The 23,898-nt window shown below is 40.5% G+C and overlaps 1 protein-coding gene across 7 annotated transcripts in view; it reads left to right on the top strand.

The window, feature by feature from the left end:
* PEAK1 (pseudopodium enriched atypical kinase 1) overlaps positions 1–8,910 on the top strand; it is a 123,357-nt gene extending 114,447 nt beyond the window's left edge. For all 7 annotated transcript variants that reach the window (XM_076348471.1, XM_076348470.1, XM_076348468.1 and 4 more), the window contains one exon: positions 1,465–8,910. In XM_076348471.1, coding sequence (XP_076204586.1) covers positions 1,465–2,625 — 1,161 coding nt within the window. In that variant the 3' untranslated portion in view covers positions 2,626–8,910. The remainder of the gene's footprint in view (positions 1–1,464) is intronic.
* Positions 8,911–23,898: the final 14,988 nt, after the last annotated feature.

Here is a 23,898-nt window from a genome sequence, read left to right as displayed (position 1 = left end):
TCTCTTTTTTCTTCTTTCTTCTCTTTTTTCTTCTCTCTTTTTTCTTCTCTTTCCTCCTCCTCCCTCCTCCTCCCTCCTTCCTCTTTCTTCTTTTCTTTTTTTTTTCTTTAAGTTTATAACTTACCCTATGTAAGTTCCTGACAAGGGGAAAAATGAGAAACAGGGAGAAAAGTCACCTTACTGCTTATATTTAGGGCTAGTATGAGATCTGGGCTCCTTGGTTGTTGTGACTGTGTAGAACTAGTGCTGACTTCTACTAATGTTTGTTATCTGGCCTTCTTTGGCTTTCAGAGATGTGCTAAGGGAAGCTGCAACTTCGTCTGAAGAGAGATGTCTTCCTATTTTTTCTTCCTCTGAGCTTTGCAGTTAAGACCCGTTGGTGCATTATACCAACTAAATACTTAGCCTCTAACCTTGTAAAGATTAAAACATACACTTAACCTTACACGTTTTGAACGATCTCACTGAAGTCAGTAGAACTAAGGTTAATATGCAAAGGTCAACATGCCTGAGTCTTTGTAGGGCTGTAATTTTAATCAGTAAATGCCTTAGAACAGAGGCCCTAATAGAGGTTGTCCAGTGGCTGTTGTAAGGGGATTGGAGCTGCCAGCTGTTATGGCAGTGCAAACAATTAATAAGGATAATTATTATTCTGATAATATATCAACAAGATATTTCTGGACAGAAATTAAATACAGCTGTATATGGCAAAATAAAAACATAAACTTAGGATCTTGACCAATGATTGAAAGCAATTAAGATACCATGTTTAATGAGTTTCTGTTCATCACCTGAGCGACATCAAGTATGCTTGCCAACGGCCCCTGCCATGCACACATACACCCCTCACTGTAGACATGATGTGTTAGCATGACACAGCTGCAGCTAATAGATTTCAGTTCCCAATTACAGTGGGCAAGGAGCATGCATCCAGTCACTTAACTCAGTTGGCAGGTGGTAACTTGGTATGCCATTCTCAGTCATGTGCAATCGTTTGATCATATCCTCAAATATTCTATGCATGTTTCCTTGTATCTCCTATTGCTATTGATTATTTTTATCTTGTTCAAGCGTCACACAAAGCTGACAGAAGAACACAAAATAAAATTATATGGATAAGCAAGTAACTGTAAAGTAAGTTTCACTGTGAATTTACCATATATCAGCTGCTATTCTGACTAAAAGCACAACCTGCCTTAACTGTATTTTCCGTTGAATAATATATGTACAGGGAGAGCTGCCTACACATACTGGTCTGCATTTGCTTACTATCCAATGGAAACATTTCATGTGCCTTAAGATACTCTGCCAAGGTCAGTTCAGTAAAAACTTTTTCAGTGCTTGTGTTTAGGGCTAGACTGTGGATACCCATCAACAAGGTACATATTAAAAAAAAAAAAAGGATATAGAATTTACAAATTTAAGAGTTACGTTATGTCTGTTCTGTTTATTTTCTTCCCCCAGATTTGTAAGAGCAAAGCTAAGGAATCCCAGCAGTACTATCACAGCCTATCTATCCGGCAGAGTCTGGCTATCAACTTTAACATCCAACAGGACTGTGGCCATTTCCTTGCTGAAGTGCCAGTTCGCCTCCTTCCATGGGAGGACGCCGATGCACCAGAGGTGGAAGAAGAAGAAGAGCAGGAAGAAGAGGATAAAGAGCCTGAGCAAAAGAACAGAGACACTCCTTCCAATACAGAGGCTTTACAGAAAGACAGCTCAAGCAACCAGGGGACCATCAGCAAGCCACGCAGCCGTGTTGTGGTCATCACACGGGAGGTCCCGTACTTAACAGTGGCCGACTTTGTGCGAGAATCTGCACCCCGCCATGCAAAAAGCCCAGATTTATATGAGAGGCAGGTCTGTCTACTCCTTTTACAGCTGTGTTTGGGTCTGGAGCACCTGAAACCCTATCATATCACACACTGTGATCTGCGGTTAGAGAACCTGCTGCTGGTTCATTCCAGACCAGGAGGCAGCCCTCTGAGCTCTGAGTCCATGGAACCCAGTCCCAACACTGCTTGCCCAGCCAGATTAATAGTAAGCAATTTCTCCCAGGCCAAGCAGAAGAGTCATATGGTAGATCCTGAGGTCCTACGGGATCAGTCCCGCCTAGCTCCAGAAATCATCACTGCAACACAGTACAAAAAGTGTGATGAGTTCCAGACTGGCATCCTCATCTACGAAATGCTGCACTTACCCAATCCCTTTGATGAGAATCCAGAGCTGAAGGAGAAGGAGTATACTCGTGCTGATCTCCCCAAGATTCCTTGCCGTTCCCTCTACTCTCAAGGGCTTCAACAACTTGCCAGCTGCCTGCTGAATCCCAACCCTTCAGAGAGGATCCTGATATCAGAAGCCAAGGGAATCCTTCAGTGTTTGCTTTGGGGTCCACGTGAGGACTTGTTCCATGCTCTAAGTACATCTTCCACCCCCTCACGGAGAGATGCTGTACTTCAGAACTGGCTGGATATCAAAAGGACGCTGCTGATGATCAAGTTTGCAGAGAAGTCCTTGGACAGGGACTGTGGAGTTATTCTGGAAGACTGGCTTTGTTGTCAATATCTGGCTTTTGCCACTATAGACTCACTTCATCGCATTGTGAGAATCATGCAGCAGCACTAGTTTGTAGAGCCTGTTGCTTTTCATGAAGCACCCCCCCACCTCCACCCCAGCCCTCACTCCAGCCAGCCCTAGGGCTCACACTTTGTACAAGTGTTAAAAAATAGCCTAGATATCAAAGCCAGCAACTCTGAGCAAATAGGTTCTAATTGGAGAAATTGCATCCTGTACCCAATACGACAGAAACTTTACTTTTTTGCCAGGCCTGTTAGGGATTGATTATATATACATGACTGCATTTGGATCAGACAGTATGTAACTTGATTAATATCTGGCTGAAAAGGAGAGCAAACTTCGATACCACTATTTCTACCACTGCAGTAAACAAATTGCCCTCCTCTTCTGGGTAGTTTCTGTCATTTCCGTATGTAGCATTGGTTAGTGAATAGCAGTGACCATAAGCAGAAATGGATTAGTTGTAAATGTGAGACGAATGATCCACTGTGCCACAAAACACTAATTTGCTTCCATTCCACATACCATGCAAAATTTTCTCTCAGCTTAGTCCCCCACAAGTGGGCTGGACTCCTCTTCCCTTTGGTCTCAACCAAACAGATTCTGATCTTTCTCTTACACTTTACACCTTCTTTTTTTCCTCCCGAGATGTGGTTATCCTGCTCACTGCGGCAAGTGTCAGTGGGCAGTAAGCATCTATGTTCAGTCTTCTTCCCTCCTTCTCTGCCTCTGACTCACTGCCTACCCATATCCTTTCTAACCACGGATCCGTGATTTCAACAATGCTGCTTTAATCAGACCGTTATCCTCAGCTTAAGACCTCTGCATTAAAAAGCAGAATATGCAGACTTTGTCTATCCCCTTTCCTACATGACATTCACCAGTCTGGACTGTTGATGTACTGTAGCTATAACCACGTTTATACAAGAACAATACAACACATGGTGGGCAATTGAAATTCCCCTTCCATCACAAAAGGCGCTAAAGCCTGACTTGAAATGGATAGGACGTACATAACCTTCTCCGACAATCACTGCTATGAATCGGGGATGAAAATAACAGCCACTTCTCCTGTTTTATGTTGGTTTGCTCTTGTCACTTGTGCCATATTGCAAAGTGGGACTGAAATTGGCTCTGCTGGTATGTTGGCAGGAGATAGAAATGTTTAGAGCTTGTCTGTGTGTAGCTAACAGACCACATGGAGACACTTTTACTGCAGACACAGTTCTCTGAAGGGTAAAAACAAGGGGGCAAAAACACTTGTTTAATTATTGAGGGAGCTGTTAAGTTTGGCAGCCACAACTAACAGTATTGTGATCCATTTTTCCCACAGTGGTGTTTGGCTGCATATTTCTTGTCTGTTGTAACTAGTGTTTTCTAATGTTGCTATAGACAACACCCTAAAAGTGGAATGTTGTCAGAATAGCTCGAAGAGCATTGCAGACAGAGTTTTGGACTACAGCAGGAATTAGTGAGGATTAGAGAGACAGAATTTTTAAAAACTCAACCTGAAGGAGCTTTTCACTTTGAGGCCATTGCTGACTTCCTTCCCTGACCTAACGGCCATTTCCTATGGAACGTCTGCAGTTTTACAGGTGGTGTCTTTGCTCAGTATTGCTAGGCTCTGAATTGTTTCCTGAATCACTCTGAAGAATTGATCTGGATGCAGGGGAAAAAGTGATACCGAATATTCTGACTGGGTGATGGAAAGCAGACAGCCCTAGTTATGAGCCTGTGCTTCTCTCCTATGGATCTATGTGCAATTCTTGTATGTATTTTTTAAAGCTGTACATTACAGTGTTCACTTTACACATCAGCCTCTACCTGATGCTAGATCTGCAGCCCCTTCCTTTAGTTTCCTGGCACATAAATGCACAGATATCCATGTGTTCTTTTTATGGATTGATGTTTCATTTTAATTGTTAAAACTGTGAGGAATCAATTCACTTCAGCCTTTAAACAAATAGCCACTTTATACAGCATATGCATGCTTGGACCAGATGCATGGAAACTGAACAAACAGCCCTGCAGGCTTGAAGTCAGCAAAACTAGCTCTGGATCCACACCGTACATTTGGAGGGGTTGAAATGTCTATATTATTCTTCTCTGGCATCTATCAGAGCTAAGCTGAATAGTGTGTGGAAGCCTACATCGATTGTGCCGTAGTATACAGGCTGTCTTTGTGACCTTTCTACAGATTTTTTTTTTAAACTTCTGATTATTATTCTTTTGTTTGATTCACCTGTATCAGTGAAGGATCAGGCAAGGATAAGGATAATATATTTTAATGTGATATATATATTTTTTTCTTTCTCTTTTTGGAAAAAAGGTTAGTATGGTGGCATTGAGGCAGAAAAAGAGGACAATGCATTAAAAGCCCAAGTGCAATGTATGTAGTTGAGGTACTTCCACTACATCGGGAAAGAAAGTTTCTACACTACTGCTGAGCAGCTCGTAGAAGAACCTTTACACTCACACATGTTGAGCACAGCCCTGCTTTATCCGGACACAGGAGGCCAATGCTCTCATAGCTTAAATACACTGAGCATGACAAGTCACTTGCATACTATCTGCTAGCTATTAGTCACAATGTGTTGAGCTACGAGTAGGGCTTCTTGTTCTCTGTGGTCTGGTTTTGTGTTTGTTTCATAGTGCGTGTGCGCACATAACTTCTCACCTAACTCATATAGGCTGTACGAGCAATTCTTGGAGCACTTGCCATTGCAGCGGGCTTATTCCTTGAAGCCGGTAGGTGTTTCCGTGTTTATGGACACATGTTCTCAGTGTCACTTTCATGTCAACATGCACGTGCAAAGTTGAATTTTGAATGTTTTACAACCATATGTATTTAATGCAGCTGGTCCGAAGCCTTTGTATCTCTAGCTATCTAATTTCAGTTTGTATCTTTTGTGATGAACCAATACTCATTTTAGCTCTGCAGTATAATCAAGCATGGATAGATGTTCACTACCAATCTCTTTCTTGTACAGCACTGGGTAAACTTTAGCAATTTGTAATGTTGTGTGTTTGGTTTTTTTCTTTAAAAAAGAAAGAATGGTCAAAGTAGTCGAACACAATCTGGCCTGAGCTATTCCTTGGGGAGCTTTAGGCTGACTTTGCAGATATGCCCGTAACTGATGATTGTAACTGTGTTTGTGGTGGTTCTCCATCCTGGCAACAGATTGTGCCACATAAATATCCGAGAATGTATGCGTTAAACTGATTGTAAACAAATCCTAAGAATGCTACAGCATAATTGCTAAGCAAAAGGAAAAAAACCCGCTTTGTTTGTAACTGGGATCCTGTGTATGACAGGAACAAAACCCCTGGCTGTGCATGTTATAACTTACCTGAATATGTGCACAGATCTTGAATTTTTTTTTTAGCAATGTCGCACTTTCAGTTAAGCTCAAGAAATAGGAAGAGCTGCAAATCTAAGATAACAGTATTGACTGTAAATATATATTTTTCTATTAATAAAAGCTGTCATTCAAATATTTTTAACATGAACTGTAAAGCTTTTTCCAGTGGAAACTAATTTCTGGAAAAATCAAATGCTTGTTTGAAGAATTATGACGAGTGGTTTCTGATCCTATTAGAGCCATTAAAAACCTCTCTACTGTTACAGAGAGAGCACAGTGATTGGATTCACAATGTTTAGTGCCTTGTCAAAAAACTAAAATGTAGCTGGTCAGTTGGTGGAAATCTTATTCTTTTCATAACAGCCCTAGAAATAATACTGCCCACATTAAGACTTTACAAAATTAAATGCTGTACTTTGTATGACACTGAGTTGATCTATTCAATGAGATTTGTTTTTGGAGATTATGTGAATGAGTTCCTTTAAGTTGCTTGTAGTACAGCATAAACCTTAAGTAAGAAAATTGTGGGCTTTCAAATTTGGCATCCACACAGGGAGAATAATAGTGGGTAACAAGTCAATTGGTCTAGACTGATCACAGCATCAAAAGAAGCCTATTGCTTTGACAATCTACTGCAGACACTCAGCTTTTAGGAGGTTAGGAATCCAATTAGTCTGGAAGAAGCGGTGAAGGTAAGATGCGCTGCTCCTGCTGTAAGTAGTGGATGTGCTGCACACCATACTCTGTGGTGTGGAATGCAAACCTCTGTTAAAACAGGAGTTCTAAAAAGAAAAATAAATACTCCTGAGATAGTTTTGGTTTGTATTTCTTAAATGGGAATTACTTATTCACTAATTATCTTTCAAATCTCAGAACTGATCCACTCAATATGCATAACCAAGTGAATATAAAGAGAATCTATTAGTAAAAACTTGCCTACAAATTTTCAGGAATGAGGGAATCCAGAATTTTATTCTGGAGCCTCTGGAATGTCCAAATATAGAAGCCTGGTCTCACTTCAATATTCAGACATGATGAAATCAATAACTCAAGCTAGGATATCATGTTGCTGGCCCACAGACAAGAATGCATGGAGCATTTACAGAAATGTTCCACCTTAAATCTTTTATGCTCCACGCATCCCAGCAGCACCCACAAGGTATGAATGGATCATCTTGACATTTTAACACAGGGGAATTCCCACATATTAGAGAGACAAATATATTATTTAAATAAATCACATGTGTATTAGGGTTCAGCTACTTGGAGAATTTATTCAGCAGCTTCACACTGTAGGTCCTTAACTTTAGCATGTAAAAATAGTATTTGCTGCTGAAATAATATGTGCTCAATTCTTGTGCTGCAATGCCCCACCTAAATTAATTCCTTTTTTGTTTGTGGTAGCAATTAAATTCATATGTAAATATAAATTAAATAGTCCTGGTTTATTTAAATCAATTGTAACTTTTCTGAGGTATATAATGGAAACTGAATCAGACCTTTTAATGCACTTTCCTTTCCCCCTTTCATCAAATTGGAATTAAGCTGTTTGTCTGTAGAAACAGTACATGACCATTATTCCCTGCATGACTAGCCATCTATTTTACTCTGATCTTGCAGAGGGTAGTGTTGGTTCTGCCGAAACTCCTGTAAAACCTAGAGCACAATCAGAGCCCTTCAGTCCATGTAGAGAGAGATGTGATGATGATTTAGTTACGGAGTAAGGTAACATGAAAGAAGTGCAGAATAGAATTTTAAATACCTCTATAAAAAGACATCTGTGGAAATATTCTGTAAACAATCATCTGGATTCCAAACACTTCAAGGGAGGAATACACAAAAAATACTTTTCAAAAGAAATACTGGGGAGAAATTTCTTTAGGGCACCCTCAGCTCCAAAAGGAGGAGCAAGTCTTTCCCACTGCTGTGTTGCAGAGAATTTCTAGTAGATATTTGTATGGATTTTATTATTCACCTGGATGCAGTATTAGAAGGATGGTGATTTTTGAATAGATGTAGAATGTAATTTAAATAATTTCCTGTAAGTCTCCTTGCATTGGTGCTCCGCTCTACGTTTAGTTGGAAACCACAGAATGCTTTCAGATCAAGCAGAGTTGCCAGTAAGAAATGAAATCCTCAACTTACCTGTACATAAGCATTTCACCACTCTACAGAATTTGAGAATTTGGTTTGTACTTCAGACTATAAAGATTTTTTTTTTGTTCCATAAATCCAAGGGGAAGATTTCAGGGATTTAGAAGAGGTTGGAACTTTTTTATATGGAGGAAATATTTGTTCATATATATATACACATACATATATATATGAGTGCATATGGGCATGTTTTAATATATATATGTATGTATATGAATTTTTGTATCCCAAAAGCATTCTTTGCTCCTTTTTGCTTGAAAATATATATATTATATATTGTATATATAATATATATTTAAAAGTGTGTAAATTTGAATATAGCCATTTCATAAGTAACACCTCTTCAAAAAGGACTCGAAAATTCTGTTTCTTTGTCCTTTGGCTTGTTGGTATGAGAAGGTTTTGCAGTGGAAATCCTTGGGTTTTTTTCTTTTAAAACTTAATTATGCTGAGCATTTAAGAATATGTTCTTGTTTTTAATAAAAGGGGGAAATTTATTTTTAAATTAGGGATTCCAAAATCAATGGACTTTTATAAATGGGATTTCTTTAAATCCCTTGAATAAGGGATTTTTTTTATTATTATTATTATTTCAACTCCATTCTTGTGGATAACTTGTATTTGGAATTCCTGGTTGCATTGCTTTATCTGGTGCTTCATATTGATATTTACACGTTTTTATATAAATAAGTATATAAACTTCAAGCCTTCCTTTGTGATCAGGGGCAGTTACACTCTGGTTTGCTGTGGTACTTTGCTGTGTATTCTGTGGCATTCATGTTACTGTGTAAATAAACTAGTTTTATTACACTCAAAATCAAACTTGCACTTGTCTCATTTTTTTCTCTTCCTAGGCAATTAGACGAAAATGCGTATTTCTGAGGAAAATGCATGTGGCAAGTCCAGCAAAAGATTTTACTACAAGAATAGCTGGCTGGTTTGCAGCAGCAGCTAGTATGCGAGCGTGGCAGATACAAACTTCGGTTGATGAGGCTGATGCTCAGCACCTCCTGCCATGCCACCATGGTGGCCCGGCATCCCAGCTGCAGGAATTGCCAGTGCTTGGGACGTTGTGCCATCTCCCACCTCTGGTGTTTTCCCCAGAAGTCTCACCATGGCTGGCACTATTTCAGCTCCATCTGGACAAGTGGCAGCAGCAGCCCAAAAATAAACTGGCCACCCGCAGCTGCTGTTGATTGAACCAGTGTCTTGTAAGGCCTTCTTGGAGAGGAGTGACTTGACACATTAATGAAAACAGAGACAGCTGCATGTCCACACTGGGGCAACTGTTACCACTAAAGGAGCTAAGACAAAGTTAGCAATTTTTCCCTAGTGTGGACAGGGCTTAAATGACCTGCTGTGAAGGAATAAAATGACTCAAGTCAAATTTTTATACGCTGTGACAAAGCAGGATGCCTCTAAGGCAGTCGTCTGCAGTGGAATTCATTTTATGTCTGATCTGTTACCTTGAAGCATACAGCTTCATGGAGGGTCTGTGAAAAACAGATGGGATAATATGCATCTTCTGTGATCATGCAGACACACTTCAGTGGCAGTGAGATCAAACGGCTCAATTTTGTACCCAGATTTGATAGGCAGCAATGGTGGCTGCAGATGCTAATTTATTAGCATAGAACAGATGACACCGTATACATTGGAGCAATGCTGTGCTTCTGCATGACAATCACACTGCTCACAAATACTCTTTAAAAAAAAAAACAACAAAAAAAACAACCCAAAAAAGCACCCTGAGGGCTCTATTCTTCCCACAGTTACAGTGGCTTTGCACAGGTATGTCATCAATTTCAATGTGATTAGAATTAGTCTAGAGTCTAACTACTGCAGGCCTTTCCCATTTATTGCTCAGACACTGTTTCAAAGCCTTTCAGAAACAGTTTAAGCTATTGTCCTCATCCTTTTTAAAAATACAAAGCTAACTCACTCCAGAGGTGTCAGTAAATATGCAACACGTTTAACAGCCTGACAGATATTTTGGCTTTGCCAGAGTAATCCCTCTTCACGTCAACAAAGTGCCATGGACTTAGCTAAACAGAGTTAGGTTATGCCATTTGTCAGTGGCAATCACCACTCTGGAGGGAAAAGATATGCAAAAATAGACTGAAACCTTGTCAAGATATGATAATTATGCTAGTTTAACTAAAATCTGTTTGAAATTAATTTAATTATGTCAATGCAAACTCTCTTGTGGTTGTCCTTAAGCAGTCGCAGTATAGCATTCTCATTTCAGCTTATGCCAGACATGAACGCAAGTGAAGCCAACAGATGCCTAGTTTTGGCTGATGCAATAATGTCTGTACCAGGTTTTTCACCAACTCAGAAATTCACCTTATGGTAGACGGGTGCTAAGGATCTATGTTCCTCTACATGATAAATCTTTATTTTCTAGAAAATCTCCATGCATCACTTGAGCTCTGCAGGCTGCTTCTTTTGCCCAAGTTAGTGAGCTTCTATGCTGCCATATATGAATCACACCATCCTCCTTACCCAGCAGTGGTTTCAACCAGAATCAGATAGAAGCAGCTAGCTCGCAAGGCAAACTGTTCAAGTTAAACATTTGCCACAATCTATCCTGCAGAGAAAGGCTGTAGTTCCCTTTCAATTCTGAGCTAAGACTCATAGCTCTGGGGAGAAAGATATGCATTAAAACACCACGTTGGGCCTTCAAATCCACTGCACTTCACTTCATGCTGCTGCTGCTATCTCAGGAGGCAACACTAGAGCCTGGTGCTTAGCGCATCCACTTGGAAGATGGAGGCAGGCTTCTTGCTATCAGTTCAACACTTTCAAATGAGCACAGAAGTCATTGTCTTGCAAACAGACACTGGGAGGGCAGCTTGGAGACTCTGAAGCAGATTTACATGTATCAAATCAGAGAACTCAAAATTATAGTTATCGAACGTGCATTGTCTATTAGCAAGTCCTGCTCTTACCCCCTTGTTTTGCTGTCACTAAGTGTTGCTTTATTACATTGCAGCTGGCAGAGTCAGGAGGTGCACAGAAGCAGACACTGGAAGTAACTGACAGTCATTTAAGGTAAAGCCACAAAACTCTCTACTACATCTTATACTCCAAAAGGGGAAGGAATGGGAATGGGGAGGCTTATTGCAAAGGTATTTACCAATGTCTGTTCTTTTTGGTACCAGCCAGTAGCCCCTGTTCAACAAACACATAGAAAGCTGCTTTCTCAAGCTGTTGTATGGTGTTTTACAGGTGCGGGGATGTGCCTTGTCACTGGTATCACCCAAAGCACCTGGCTTGACACTCTGGGGTGGCGTAGAGCCCATACTCCCCTGCGCAGCACCATGCTGCCAGTTAGAGACAGAACAGTCCCAGGGACAGCACCTGTGTGCAGGGGGCAGTTACAGATCTAATGTCAGATGCTAGGTTTTGCCTAATTTCATTGGAGTCTTAATGGTCCAGATTAACTGCAGTGAACAGCAGAAGATTAACCTTGAAAAACATGAAATCCCTGTAGTTTATCTATAAGAAGCAAGCTATTAACTTTGCACCTTTCCAAAGTGCAAAAGGACATAAATGTTCTTCTAAAGAAAATGGAGAATTAAATCAAGATAATACAATTCTGGTTCCTACATGGGCACTCAATTTAAATCAAGTTACTGTTGGAAACGGGCCAGTAGTCTGCCCATGTACAGCCACTACCTCAACCATCAAAAGAAAAGGAACACCCCATAACCTGTGAGCCAGTCATGCAGCTTCTCTTGTCCAGGGGAGAAAGTCTCCTTCCAAACTTTTTCCATTTATATTACTGGAAAAAAAGGTTTATGCTCTGCCATATTAATACTCTAGCTTATGTATTTGTGTTTGTACGGGAGTTGTTGCTAAAGCTGCAATCACAGGACACAAGGGTGTGCTTTGGCTTCAAACAAGAAGGAGCAACAGGATGTCAGATGATGTTGTGGGATACCACATGGCAAATTTTTTAATGGCATTAGTTATAAATGTTTTAATACCATCCACTGCTTCATAAAACCCAGACCCAGAGCTTCACCATCACTGACCCTTTTGCAGCAGTGAAGCTGCTCAAATCATTTCCCTGTGGCATGAAGCATTTCTCCCCATGTGTATCATCACCTTGAAGGCTTCAACGTCTCCTTCCACAGAAGCTCCAGCACACAGTCCTACTCTCTTCATTGCCGTGAGAGAGACATTTTTTGTTTGTATGTTTTTGAGGTGATATGGCTCAAACTGAGGGACTAGGAGTAAGGGTATCGGTATTCTGTAGAAATGTCAGAACATACTTCATCTCCAGCCCATCAGCACCCTATTTGCTTGTCCTGGGCAGACATCTCCATGCCTAGAGCTTTGACTTTTGAAAATTCTGGGTGTTCGCATTAGACTATTTAGTTTAATTTTTTTATTAGGAATTAGTCTGTGTTTATCCAACTCAAAATTTCCTTTGCTGTTTTTGTCTGCTTTTTCAAATAATTCAAATCCATCTGGAGTTTTTTTACAACTATCTGCAATTTATGCTAATCTTGAACAGATTTCACTTTGTGATTAATCACTTCTTCCTACAAATCAGCAACTGGAAACATTGAACTAAGACTAGTTCTTGGACACAGTTGTCTGTCTTCTTTAAAGAATTTGTACTTGTTACAGAATTTTTGTTCTCTATCCACAATTAAAAGGGTTTTCTCTTTCTCCACTCACCAAAAATAAAATAAAAATACAATGTGAGTTTTGTGCTGATCCTAAAGCACTTTACAAGGAGGGCATAATAACTGATGCACAGCATGGCAAAGGAATGTGTTCAAGGACACAGCAAGCCATTTAAGGGGAAAAGTATGCAAGAATCCAGGGCCCGTTCAACTAAACATTCTCCTACAGTATTTCTACTTACATGCTATTCACCACTGACTCACAACTGTCCACTATGACTTGGGAGCCTCCATCAATTAAATCTATCACAGAATTGTTTTTATAGAATTACAAATTCATTTTGTCAATTTTAATAATAGTTGCTCAAACAAGAAAGTAATAAGATTACACAGCCTCTAAAAAGAAAGGAATTCAAAGCTGTACCACTGGAGTAGCAGATCAAGCTGCTCTGACATCCATTTCAGCTCCAATATACATATAGATTGAGACTAGTGTCCTGCCACTTCACCATCCTCTTCTGTCTCCTGGTGCGGTGTCAATACCTTTGTTTTGCAGGAGACAACTCTGCATTGGAGCACGTCTCCTGCTTGGACCAGCCCTGTTCCCGGGCATTGTTGAGCAGCCTTTCTGACAAGGAAGTCATGGGGAATGAGCTACATTAACATGAATAGGAGTCCAGTGGTCAAGTGCCTTGGCACACCATCAGAAACGTGTGTCAGTCTGTGGGTTTCTTAAGTCCCAAATCTGCTATATTATTATGCTGATGACTTCAAGCAGTCTCTACTGCAGGTTTCAAAGGTCCTTGTGTGATTAGCACATACAGTTCATACTACTCCCCAGAGGAGCTCGGTTCCTTCTGAGATGGTGTATGATACCTTTCATTATCATATCAGTGTAAAATGCACTGAATGGAGCACTGGGATCTTAGGCAGAGAGTAATGGCATATTGGAACATGTCAGAACACTGCGTAAACCTTCTTTTTGCTATTGGGTAACCTGCAAAACAGCGAACTGTCAAGGCTCGCTCTTCTGCTTTAGTCAAAAGGCAGACTCTTTAACAGCTTGGGATCCCTCATACTGTGCTGGGTATCGTTCCAATACTGATGTACTGGAAAAATGCCATCTGCTGAGCAGCAGACCATGGGCTCCATTCAGCCTGATCACTCAGGCATCGGGAGCAGTCACAGGGGAGGCAGGTGGAAAATAACCAGTCCAAGTCTCCTCTGGAGCTACTGGCTGACCAGAAGGGCTGTCATTACAGCAGTATTGCAAATTTGCCGAGAAAAGATAGCGGACAATAAACTACCTACTTCAGATGCATTCCCAAGATGGTATTTGTAAGAAAACAAGAGAGATGCAGCACAGTCCCCTCAAAGTAAGTCCCTGTCGGCCTCTGTCAAGCACTGCCAGATCTGGTAGCCCTACAGCTGGCAGCTCTCAGTCTCCAGAAAACTGGGGACCTTGTGACATAAGTCAGCCGGGGACGATCAGAGAACTGGCCAATGAGCCTGACTGGTGACTTCCCCATGAGCTGGTATGAAGCAATTGCAGAGCTGCTCCACACTGCTCCATGTACGACCTGGATTTAGCTGCCCATCAGAAGTTTTCTTGCCAGCCCTGACTCCTGCCCTGGCCCAGGACTCTGCCAGGTAGTACATTCTTCCCAAACAACACACTGGACAAGGAGAGTGGCTTTCCCATAAAAAGGCTACTGGGCAGGCAAACGGTGTCTACCTACAATCAGAAAGAGAAGGTTGCAAATGATGCAGCCAGAGTTCAGTGGAACTATGCCAGCTTATACCACTAAGCATCTAACCTATAAATCCCATTAGTAAGTTTATATAAGTCTAAGAGGAAATTATTTTAGATTTACCAGAGACCTCATTCTTTTGGGAGTTCTGTCAATACTCTCCCTACTGGGCTGTGCCTGTCACCCATGGCTGACACCACTGGCTGTGCATCTTAGAGGCTTGTACCGATAAGAGTCACTGGCAAAAATAACTTTTCCATAATATTTTCCTTAATGTTGTGTGTCTCTCTAAGGCTTTCTTCTTTTCTCATCTTTTTTTCCCCTCTTTTTATTTTTTCTCCTTTGATTCTTTTCCAAATTTTCCCTGTTAGTTATTAACTAAATGCCAACTCACTGTGTATTTGGTAATCAGATTATCTGCTAATACCTGCCTAAAGCAGTCAACATTGATTAAAAGAAAAGGTGGGCATTATGTTATTTTTAATACAAATTATTTAGGTCCTGAGGGTGAGATTTAATTAAAGGAGAGATCAAATTAATGAGGGATTGAATTAAATTGGAAACATCTAATTGCAATATTTCCTACATGTCCAAACTGCCAAAAGAAGACAGTGGTATGGCTGTGAATTTATATTATCCCATGAAAAGGTACGAAGAACAGCTTGTTTTAACTGCATCTGGGAAGTGGGCCTTATCATGGATATAGTTAGGTAAGTGCTCAAAATCTGCAGCAATTTTGAAAGGGGATATAACGTAATAGCAAAAGATTCTATCTGAATACTAGCCACAAGGTCACTGCTAATTTCTTGTTTCACACAATGTAGGCTAGATTTCCGAAGCACTATCTGTTCACCTACTCCCTCCTACATACACGTGTACATGATTGAGAAAGAGAATTGGAGACATGGGTGCACGCAATCCCTGAAAGCAAAGCTGTATGCCACATTTTGGAAGCAGGAAAATTTAATAGTCATCCAGTTATTAAGATTACTTTTTAATAATTTTATCTTTCCACACTTCCCAAAGTGTCTTAATGAGGGGTACGATGTGAAAACATTTCACTAGTTTCTAATTTTGATGCATTTATTAGTTCTAAATAGCACAGGGAATGAAGATTTCAAGCTTGCCCTCTACAGGGAGCAATCAGTGGGCTCAGGACATTGTCTGGACTGAACTGAGCTCCTCAGTTTTAAAAGTGGTCTTTCTAATCCTACTTCTTATCCTAGTAATCATCAACAATCCCATTGCTATTCCTGCCCTGAATCTGACTTCATCACAGAAGTGCTTGTGTTGCACTGCATTTCAGTCATTTTAGTGAGATTCTAAACTGCTTTTGAGAAATGCTTTAACTGACTTTGATTGATCGTTTATTATCTCCTGATCATAAATGCTAATTATATAGCTGAGAAGATTGGTTTATTGCCATACTTTCACATAGAAATGTAGAAATTTTTTTTGTATTATTTCAATGAATTTCCTTTGTACTTTGATCCAGTGAGTGCAGAGAAAAGATTATTCCTTCCAGTGTGGTTAAATGTGAGAGCCTGCTTTACAAAAGCAATAAGCAAATCGAGAAAAATCTTGGCATCCTGAAGTTGTGACCTAATTCTATCCTTCACTCCATTTCCTCCTGTCTCCAAAACATCCTAAGTTCAAAATAGCTGCCCTTATACAGAACAGTTCTTCTCTCTACTCAAATAGGTCACTTAAAGAATAAAGGCCATAACTGCACATAACCCTCTGAAACACAAAACGGCCATAGTGCTTACCCGAGCAGTGTGTGGCTGGGCTCTGGAATGCTTTACATCTCTGGAAAAGGCCTTCCTTGTGGTAAATGCAGCTGTGTTTTACATCAAAGACAGAATGACTTTTCCCTGTTGATTTGAAAAATCAATTGCAATTACCGTCAGGAAAAATGCCCAAGTTCAGTGTGGAACTCACTGGACTCCAGACTCAGAGAATCCCCCTGCTTACGGCAGATCTCTGGTTTGGCAGGAGTTTGCATGCACAAGGAGGCTGCATTTTGGATGCAGATATGCATTTTACAGAGGTGCATCTTTTGTCTTTGGAGGTCTGAATGTAAATTAAGATAGCTCCACTGAAGGCCACAGAGCTATGCTGATTCAAAACATCTCAGAGCCCAGTTTATGGCATGCAGATGAGAGATATGAACGGAGCAGCTGTTAACATATTCTTACGTATGTGCTGAGTGTGTCAGATGGTAAAACAGCGTGGCCATGGGCCTAGAAACCCCTAGACAGTTAAATGACTTAACTATAAAACCTCAGAAGTTAGAAGCTCTTAAAAAGGCAGCAGGTCCCTGGCAAAGCTATCCTATGGTGGGACCCACGGTTGGAGGTACCAAGGTTCAGTGGCTGGCCACCCTGCAACCATGTGACTCAGCAACTATACCACACAAAGTGAGGTGAGCAAAGGATCTGCAGTGAGCGGGATGCTTGCTGTGAACAGAAAGTTTCACGTGCCCCACATCAATATTGCCTTGTCCCAATGTTCCTTCTGGTTGTTCAGAATGGGAAAGGGTAAGAAATGCAACCTGACCAGGCTGGCACTGTGATCCTTACAGGGTCAGTAAACTGCATCTGTCCTCAACACTGACCTGCTGCTTTCCATTAGGTGTGGGTAAAAGGAGATGCTTGTTACCCTCACGAAAAGAGCAATAGGATTCCTGTCCCTTTATACCACTCAGGTTATTGGGAGCATTAGTACTTCACAACAGAAAAGAGAACAAAGGTTTATGAGACAAATCCCGCGTGGTCAGGACTGTCCTTGTAAGTATATTTCAAAGGGACTGTGTTATTACAGTTAGGAATTTCCAAATTTGATCTTTTGTTTCTGTTTTCACTGGGTTTTATTGTTGCTGTTTTAACCAAAATCAATCAATAACAGTAGTATAGCAGATGTTCTCCATATTGCTTATATATAAATATATTTTAAAAGCCTACACTAATATATGCCGTGTCTTTCACTACAGAGAAGTTCCCAAGGGAGTAAACCAACAAAAAATGAAGATGAAAATATGAGCTTTCAAATGATGAAATACAGATTTCCTCAATGGTTTACGGACCTACTGGCTTCTGTATTTACAATGGGGTTCATCCCTTATTGAATTAAATCTCAATATAAAGTTGTATTTTAACATTCAGCAAGTTCTCTACCCTTCCAAAATATGCTCACAGCCTCCTTGCAGGCTTCACAGCCATGCAAACTGACATATATGTCATGCCAGGTTGTTTCATCAGAAAGCAAAGGACTTTGGACACTGTGGGAGGGAGATTTTATACAATGCAGTATCATTGGCAAATATGTGATCTCTGATCCTCATCCTTCCCTTACTGCTAAAATAGATACACCTGTCTGCTTCAGCGGAACAGGTCATCAGATAAACTGCTGGCACTCCACTATTTCTCACCTACAATATTGACTGATTTTGTAACCAGCTCAGTCTACTGTGCCAAATTGTAAGAAACTGTTCTCTAATGAATTAAGAAAGCTGCTACATGAAAAAAATGAAACAAGCCTTAGTAACAGCACTTCATTCCTGCAGCATTTGTGTGATTACTGCTGGAGGAAGAACTTCATATGCTGTATCTAGACACAGACACATGATGTTTTTGCTAAGTCCATGGGCTATTCTAATGAAACAAAGGAGATATATTTTCTTCAGTGGTAAGGAAACTCACATAAGTGATTCAGAGATCCACAGCTGCTGAGGTGATTGCCTGAGATGTGTGGGATATAGAGGATTTATGGGTTAAAAACATGATATTCCAGTCAATTACCTTGGGTTTAAGATGAAATAGAACTGCACTGAAATCAATGGTACTATTGTGCAATGCATTGGAGAATTAAGCTCCGAATCTTTTTACCTGCTCTTTGCTTACAGGAAAACTAAAACCTCTTGGAGTCTTAACCGTTTCTGTGACAAGACTGCTCAAAATCCATGTATCCACAAATAGTTAAGGCACCCAAGGATGATGCTTACAAATGGATCACCCAGTTCATTGGTTTTGTGGAAATAAACACTACCACCCTACATCATCCACACCCTACAGCAAAGTGGTGATCTAGACAGATTTCTCCTGTGTTTGTTCTGTAGCAAAGTGAATGTGGTGTTATATGGGACAGCTGCAAAATAGAGGACAGGCTGGAACAGTGGGCAGCAGAAATGAAAAGCACAGACTGAATTGCTGTCTCAGCCAGGCAGGAAGACAGGCAGCCAAGAAAGGCTAGGTGCCAGATAATGATCTATGTGCTTGCTGACTACTACCAAGACTGGGACTGTAAACAGCAAGCTTTGCCTGTGGAGCCCTTCCCAGATAGAAGAAAAGCATGTCTATATAGTAAGATGTGAGGAGAAGACCACAAGCACCAGCAAATTCTCCTGCTCATCTGCACAATTAACAATGACAACAGCCAAAGTCTGGAAACAGGAATGAAAGCATATTACTGCATTTGTGAGGAAGTTGTATCTGGCAGTGAGAACATAAGGAGCAGGTCTGCTGGGGGATATCAACTGACTCACTGTCTATGATGTGGCAAGGTACATAAATCCCTGCTTTGGGATCCTGCTGTGCAGAAGTCACCAGATGGTGCTGTACATAGAGACTTGCAAGTTCTTTATCTTAACGTGGGAACATGCATGGTCTTTGAGGAAATACATTGTTCTTGTTATTTCTGTGTAGCCTTTCCTTTAAAGTTTCATTTGCATCTTACTCTTTCCACCTCAAATCACGTTTTGGTTAAGCTGTTTATTCAGAACAGTCTTGGTGTTGGGATTTTTGAAGAGGAGTTTACAAGCATGACATTTGCAGCCAGGTCTGCAGAAAGTATGGAAAATACAGGAGAAACGCATAAGCTGCACTAAGAACATATTTAGTCATATAATTTTTGTATCACTTATTTTTCCTGCAATGGGAAATGCATATGCAAAGCCTGAAAATCCTCTGCCTCACAGCGGATACGTGACATCAGTCCATAAAACTGGTACCACGTAATAAAAGAAATCTTCTGAGGATGTGGTGAGGATTAAATAATACTACTAAGGTACTTAGGCTTTTCAGATTAAAATAACTACAGAATAGCATAGCATTCTCATCTATTATTAATATAATGCCAATTGTATCAATCTCTGACTCATCTTCCCTCTGAAATGTTATAACCACCCTGCTTCAACTAATCAATAATTTTAACACAATCAGCACAAATATTCAGAATATGGATTCCTCTTTTTCTCCTTCATCACCCTTTAAAAAAGGATTCATCGCATTAAAATATACATTAGAAGTCACATGCACCACGGCTTTGAATATCAGAACAGAAATTTATTAGAACACCGATTTGATCGTCTCCTTGAAATTTTGAGAAATTTCCAGTAGATGGCAGCAAATAGCACTCCAGGGAGTAAGATACCCTCAAGGTGAAACCTGCGAGCTGCTAAAACACAGTGTTGGCAGTTACATGGGTTTTTTCTTCTACCCATTATGAACTAAACTCATTTATTTTGTTCTTTGTAGAGGGGCAGAGAGAACAAAGCCACATGAGACTTTCACAACGTTGCACTCAACTGGTGTGTAACATGGTAAAAATATAGTAGCACTTTAAAGTAACTTGTCATTTTCATAAAATTTGTAATTATTTGAATCATTTATTTCCCCAAATGAAGGCTATCGCTATAGGTCCCTTTGCATAAATCAAGGAGGCCATTAAAAATAGTTTCAGGAGGAGAGCAATTTGTTATGAAATGAAGGTCAATCTCATTAGATCACTGTAGCAGATACCCTAATAACATCCTGGCAGAAATGAGGTATCTCATTACAGAAGTTGTATTTTGTTTGAAATATTAGGTCGTCATTAAGTGAGCACTAAAATACACATAATATTGGACGACATAAATTAGTCCCCTGAAAAATTGGCCTACACAGAGGTGCTAAAACAACGATGAGGGTACTACACAAAGCTTAACATTTTCTATTTTTTCTAGCTGGATTCACCTACTTGATACCAGTTTGTTTTGTTGCTACTTCTGGATACTGAGCCACAGTTGGCTTGCTAGAATTATATAGAGTGCTGATTTCAGACTGCAACTCAGCAAACTACAATTGGTAAGGAAGATGTTTAATTTCCCTTGTAACAGTTGAGGAGGACTAAGTATCTGCCAGCTGGGAAACACCAAAATTTAGAAGGGAAAAGAGACATTTACAGAGTACAGAAGTACAAGAGGAGGAGTTACTTTCCCTTTAATTATCCTTACCCATTTGGAACGTACCAAGTGTTGGAACCGCAGCTGAATGTATGGATGTGTTTAAACACTTCTCTGGAGCTGTCACGGCACTTAACACCTGGCAGGATTATGCTGAGCATCTGCTCCAAGCCAGTCGACAGTAACCATAAAGATATCACCCTGACCATTCCTAACAGGATAGGCAGAATATCCATGGGAGGGAGCTCAACAGTTACAGTAGGAGTCCTGCTTTCCAGAAGCTCCAGACCCCCTAGATGTCAACTAAAGACTCATAATACACCTGTGAGGTATACCAACAGCCTCAGGAAATTGTGAGGAAATGAGAAAAAGAGGTTACATGAGCGTCCTAGTACCATAAAGTGAATCCAGGCAAGGTTCTCCATCCATCGAGTATGTGCTTTAACTGCAATACCCTCTTTCCGCTCAGTGTAATAGGGTTAACCATTAGTAAACTGCAAAGATCATTGTTAAAAGGTGTGCGTACAAGCACAGATGCTAAATCTTGGAGCAGCTCATAGCAGCTACAGATGGCACCAAGAGAACAGTTTGGTAGTGCTGTTTTGCAGAAGCAAAGGCAGCCCTGCTAACTGGTTTGTGACTATAGCTTGTTTTTTAGGGAGTTGGGGGTGGTGGTGTTAAAAGATATATCAATTTTCCAAACAAGATAGAGAAACAGCAGTTACAAGAATGAAATATTTTAATGACATTTTCTTCAAAAGCACTTCAGCTGCAGATTATGTAATAAACTCTGACAACGGTACTTAGCATCGAAGGCAGGGAGGCCCCACAACATCTTACAGAGACAACCCAAGACCCTGTGTCCCCCAAGCCATGCTCCCAGGGTGTGCCACCACATAATCAAAATGAAGTCATACCCATCATGTAATGAGGACACAGGGCCATGCATGTTGGATGATGTGCCCAGGCAGTGGTTATACAGGCCAAAGTGTAAGGAAGCCTATTTATTTGATTTGTCTTTCTGCCTGTCACTGACTTACTGTCTTATCTTTACATCAGCTTTAAAATCTTCTGTTTTCTTTGTGAAACACTTTCTTAGTAGGTAAAACACAAACTTAAATAGCTAGGGTGAAGGAGTTGTTAATTGGCTCAAAGTGGACGCTGTAAAAGGGAAAAGGCAATACAGACATACAGAATATGAGCAAGAACAGACATGGCACAGTACAAAGAGCACAAAAGCTTACAGAGGATGACCTTAACAGCTGAATTTTGAACAAAGAACAAACAGCAAGTGATGATGGTTTATATAGTATCTGTTTACAGCATGTTAAATTCATACTAGCGGAAATGGTTTGAAAGAATGCATGTATTTCATCATTCTTGAGAGACATGTGGCTTTAGTTAATAGCAACAACTGCACTGGAGATCTATAAGAAACCATGCACACCTTTGGCTGAGAGCTGCAGGGAACAGTAACAGTTTAATTCAGGAGAGCTCATCTGGCCACACACCTAAGCTGCTCATTTAGGGTCCTCTATGTTTAATGGATTGAGAGGTGTCCCTCCAGGATGTGATCCGTTTAATCTTAAATACTTTCTTTAGGATGGGATGAGCCATCCTTTCACTTTTTATTGGTTATAGAAGCAACCTGGGGAGGTAGCTTACATTGCCAGCCAACACTAGACAGAAACTGGTGAGTATCAGGTAAAGTGAAAGACATTCCAGGTTCTTGGAGGGTGAAGTCTGAGGAGCATTTCTACTGAAAGCAAATAAACAACCCACACTTGCCCACTGTTCATTTCTGCCTATTCATGGCCCTGACGGGTGGGTTGGTGCATATTCTCTTGGGGACCATCCAGTGAACCGACTGGGGAAAAATCCAGGTTAAAAATGCAACTTTTTTTTCCCTGAGTTATTTTTTACCATAATCTGCTCCCTCTTCTTGGTCTCCATGGTTACACAAATACTTACACTGGTATCTTTGTTACTGCCATGTGAAGAAGGGTTAGGGAGAATGGAGAAGCCAGCAGAAGGCTGCTGAAGCCAACACTGCTGCAGAAAGGGAAATCTCATCAAACTATGCTCTGAGGTTTCACAAACCTTTCCTTGAGAGCAGGTCTGATTTAAGAAGTTCCCATCCCCCTGTCACTTCTTCAGCAGTGCCCAGCTGTTTGTGAATAACAAAGCATCACCCTCTCTTCAAATAGTTGCACTGGCCCAGCTGGAAAGGGAGTGGGGCAGTGCAGGGACAGGAGCATACACCTGCAGGTGTGGAGACAGAAGGGCTTTGTTAGCAGGCTCTGCTGCCAAAGGAAAAGTAATGTTACACTGAAGCTATTTTCTAGGCTATAGATCCTGAAAAATGAGTCGACTGGAGCTGGCAGAGAGCTCACGCAGAAAATGTAATGATGGGGGAGTGAGAAGGGAGAACGTGCTATTTGTAGTTTGGTGTAAAAGACTCCAAAGAACAGAATGGACAGTGCCATGATTTCTCCCTTTTTCTCATTAAATGGATGAACTACACAGATTAAGTTGCTCTCCAGCATCAGAGTGGACTTTGAGGCCAACCTACACCTACATCTTAATAAAAACAATGTTAATGTACCTCTGGGGAAGCTGCCAATAACAGTAACATGTTTCTAAACTGAATTTTTTCAGATCTTGCTTTTTGAACTATTGTATCAGTCCTTTGGATCTATATGAGAATTGTTTCAGATTCTGTGTAACATCAGGCTTTTAGCTTCAAACTCTGTTTTTCTGTGGTGCTTCTCAAATCTGAAAAGTCTCCCTCCAGCATGCCAACACTTAACATGACACCACAATGACTGGTATTAAATGTGTGTTAGAATAAATCACAACTAGAGCACACAAACATCCTGCCTGCCATCCAATGTATTTGAACAAGGACACATTACTACATAATTAGTTCACAAAAATTCTATTTAAATGCAGTGTGTATGCATGTGTATATACGTCTTCATTATTGAAAATTCTATTTCATGTAGGTTAAGTCAGATGATATAAAGAAAAGCTAATAAACTAATCTCAACCTTTTTTTTTCCCCTCCCTCAGTCATTAACGGTGCTCCTGGTTCTTTTCACATCCCTTCTGTGGCAATAAAATGGACTTTGCTTCCAATATTTGATCATTACCTGAAAGCTCACGGTGTACAAGTCCATCAAAAAGTGAAGAAA

Source organism: Aptenodytes patagonicus, chromosome 10, assembly GCF_965638725.1.
Source record: "Aptenodytes patagonicus chromosome 10, bAptPat1.pri.cur, whole genome shotgun sequence".
NCBI classification, from domain to species: domain Eukaryota; kingdom Metazoa; phylum Chordata; class Aves; order Sphenisciformes; family Spheniscidae; genus Aptenodytes; species Aptenodytes patagonicus.
The sequence above is the reverse complement of the archived record's forward strand: the minus strand, read 5'-3'. Positions and strand labels throughout refer to the sequence as shown.